Raw genomic sequence first — 1623 nt, 5'->3', positions numbered from 1 at the left:
AGAAGAAGAAGAAGAAGAAGAAGAAGAAGAAGAAGAAGAAGAAGAAGAAGAAGAAGAAGAGAACGAATAGTTGTGAGGAAGAAGAGAGGTGATATGGACAATAGCGAGTGATCCCACATTGTCAACTTCGAGGCCCCTCCCCCAGAAATTGCTGGCCTTGTGCCAAAATTTGAAACTAATATCATCTCGATTGATGTATATGGGTGTGTCTGTATGTATGTGGGTGTATGTATGTATGTATGTATGTATGTATGTATGTATGTATGTATGTATGTATACATAATGTGTGTATGTGTATGTGTGTGTGTATAATATTTTGTTAAGAACAAACGAAGGAGCGGTTTAAGAAGGGAGAACAATATAGATAACTCCTTTTCTTATCTTTTATGTGATGAAAGTATTTACAAACGATCTCTCTAAATATAAATATATCCCATTCTTTCTTCTATACATTCATTCAATAATCAGCAATACAAAAGTGGACCAATTTATATGAACTTTCAGAAAAATCATTCGTGCTGAATCAACCAACATAAGCTATTTTCTGACTCTTTTCATTACGGTAAAAATGCGTCTAATTGTAGCCCTACTTGTATTCTGTTGTATATCAGTAAAAGCCGGTGGTGAAAATGTCACATCATTATGTGAGATGGTAGCTAAAAGAACGAAAACCAATTTTGTAAGATCGCCCGTCAACTGTCAAGAGTTCTTTGATTGCAGAGGCGATTTGTCTTTGAGTACTAAGATGTCATGTGGCAAAGGAACGGTGTTTTCTCAGTCTTTACAAGTCTGTGTGTATAGACATAGTGGTTTCGACGATTGTGATCGCGCCTTTTACGGAGGAAAGTTGAGTAAGTACGTTTTAAAATTACACCTTTGATTTAATTATTTTGCGGTTTTCACTCATTAAATTGTGGCCAATATGCAGCAATACCTTCAAAGTATTTCAACATTTCATATCTACCTTCTTCCGTCTCCGTTATTTCAGTCTGGAATATATTTTTACCATCACAATTTAACGAATGTCTAAGTTTCTTCTTGAGATAGGGAGACATAAATTAACCAAACGTTTTACACGAATATACATACGCATGCGCGCACACACTTAAACGCACGCACGCACGCGCGGGCGCACGCTCACACACACACACACACACACACACACACACACACACACACACACACACACACACACACACACACACACACACACACACACACACACACACACACACACACACACGTCTCTAAATTAACAAGAGCACTAATCAGCACTAGCATTGATAGAAATAAGAGTCAAAACAACTCAATAGCCAATAAAAGCACAATCTTAATGAACTGACAAGGGAGACAAACTCCTTATGGTCGCAAATACAATCAGATCATTGATGATTTCGCTTTCTGATGCTTATGCATCTTAACGCTCATCAGTGGCTCTCACTGCGCCTAGGATTAAATTTATCGCATTGTCAGCTTATATAGTGCTTTTGTTGGCTATTGAGTTGTTTTGATTCTCATTTCTAGCAATACTGGTGCTGATTAGAGCCCTTATTCACTTTAGTGACGTATATATTTTTGCCATTAGGTTGTAAAATTGCCACCCATATGATATATACATATATA

At 37.2% G+C, this 1623-nt stretch overlaps 1 protein-coding gene across 1 annotated transcript in view; it reads left to right on the top strand.

Moving 5' to 3' along the window:
* Nucleotides 1-473: 473 nt before the first annotated feature.
* Nucleotides 474-1623, top strand: part of LOC106869808 (uncharacterized) — a 6465-nt gene continuing 5315 nt past the window's right edge. Inside the window, exon 1 of the mRNA XM_014915668.2 lies at nucleotides 474-851. Within this exon, the coding sequence (XP_014771154.1) occupies nucleotides 569-851 (283 nt within the window). The 5' untranslated portion in view covers nucleotides 474-568. The remainder of the gene's footprint in view (nucleotides 852-1623) is intronic.

Source organism: Octopus bimaculoides, chromosome 6 (assembly GCF_001194135.2).
Source record: "Octopus bimaculoides isolate UCB-OBI-ISO-001 chromosome 6, ASM119413v2, whole genome shotgun sequence".
Taxonomy (NCBI): Eukaryota; Metazoa; Mollusca; class Cephalopoda; order Octopoda; family Octopodidae; genus Octopus; species Octopus bimaculoides.
The sequence above is the reverse complement of the archived record's forward strand: the minus strand, read 5'-3'. Positions and strand labels throughout refer to the sequence as shown.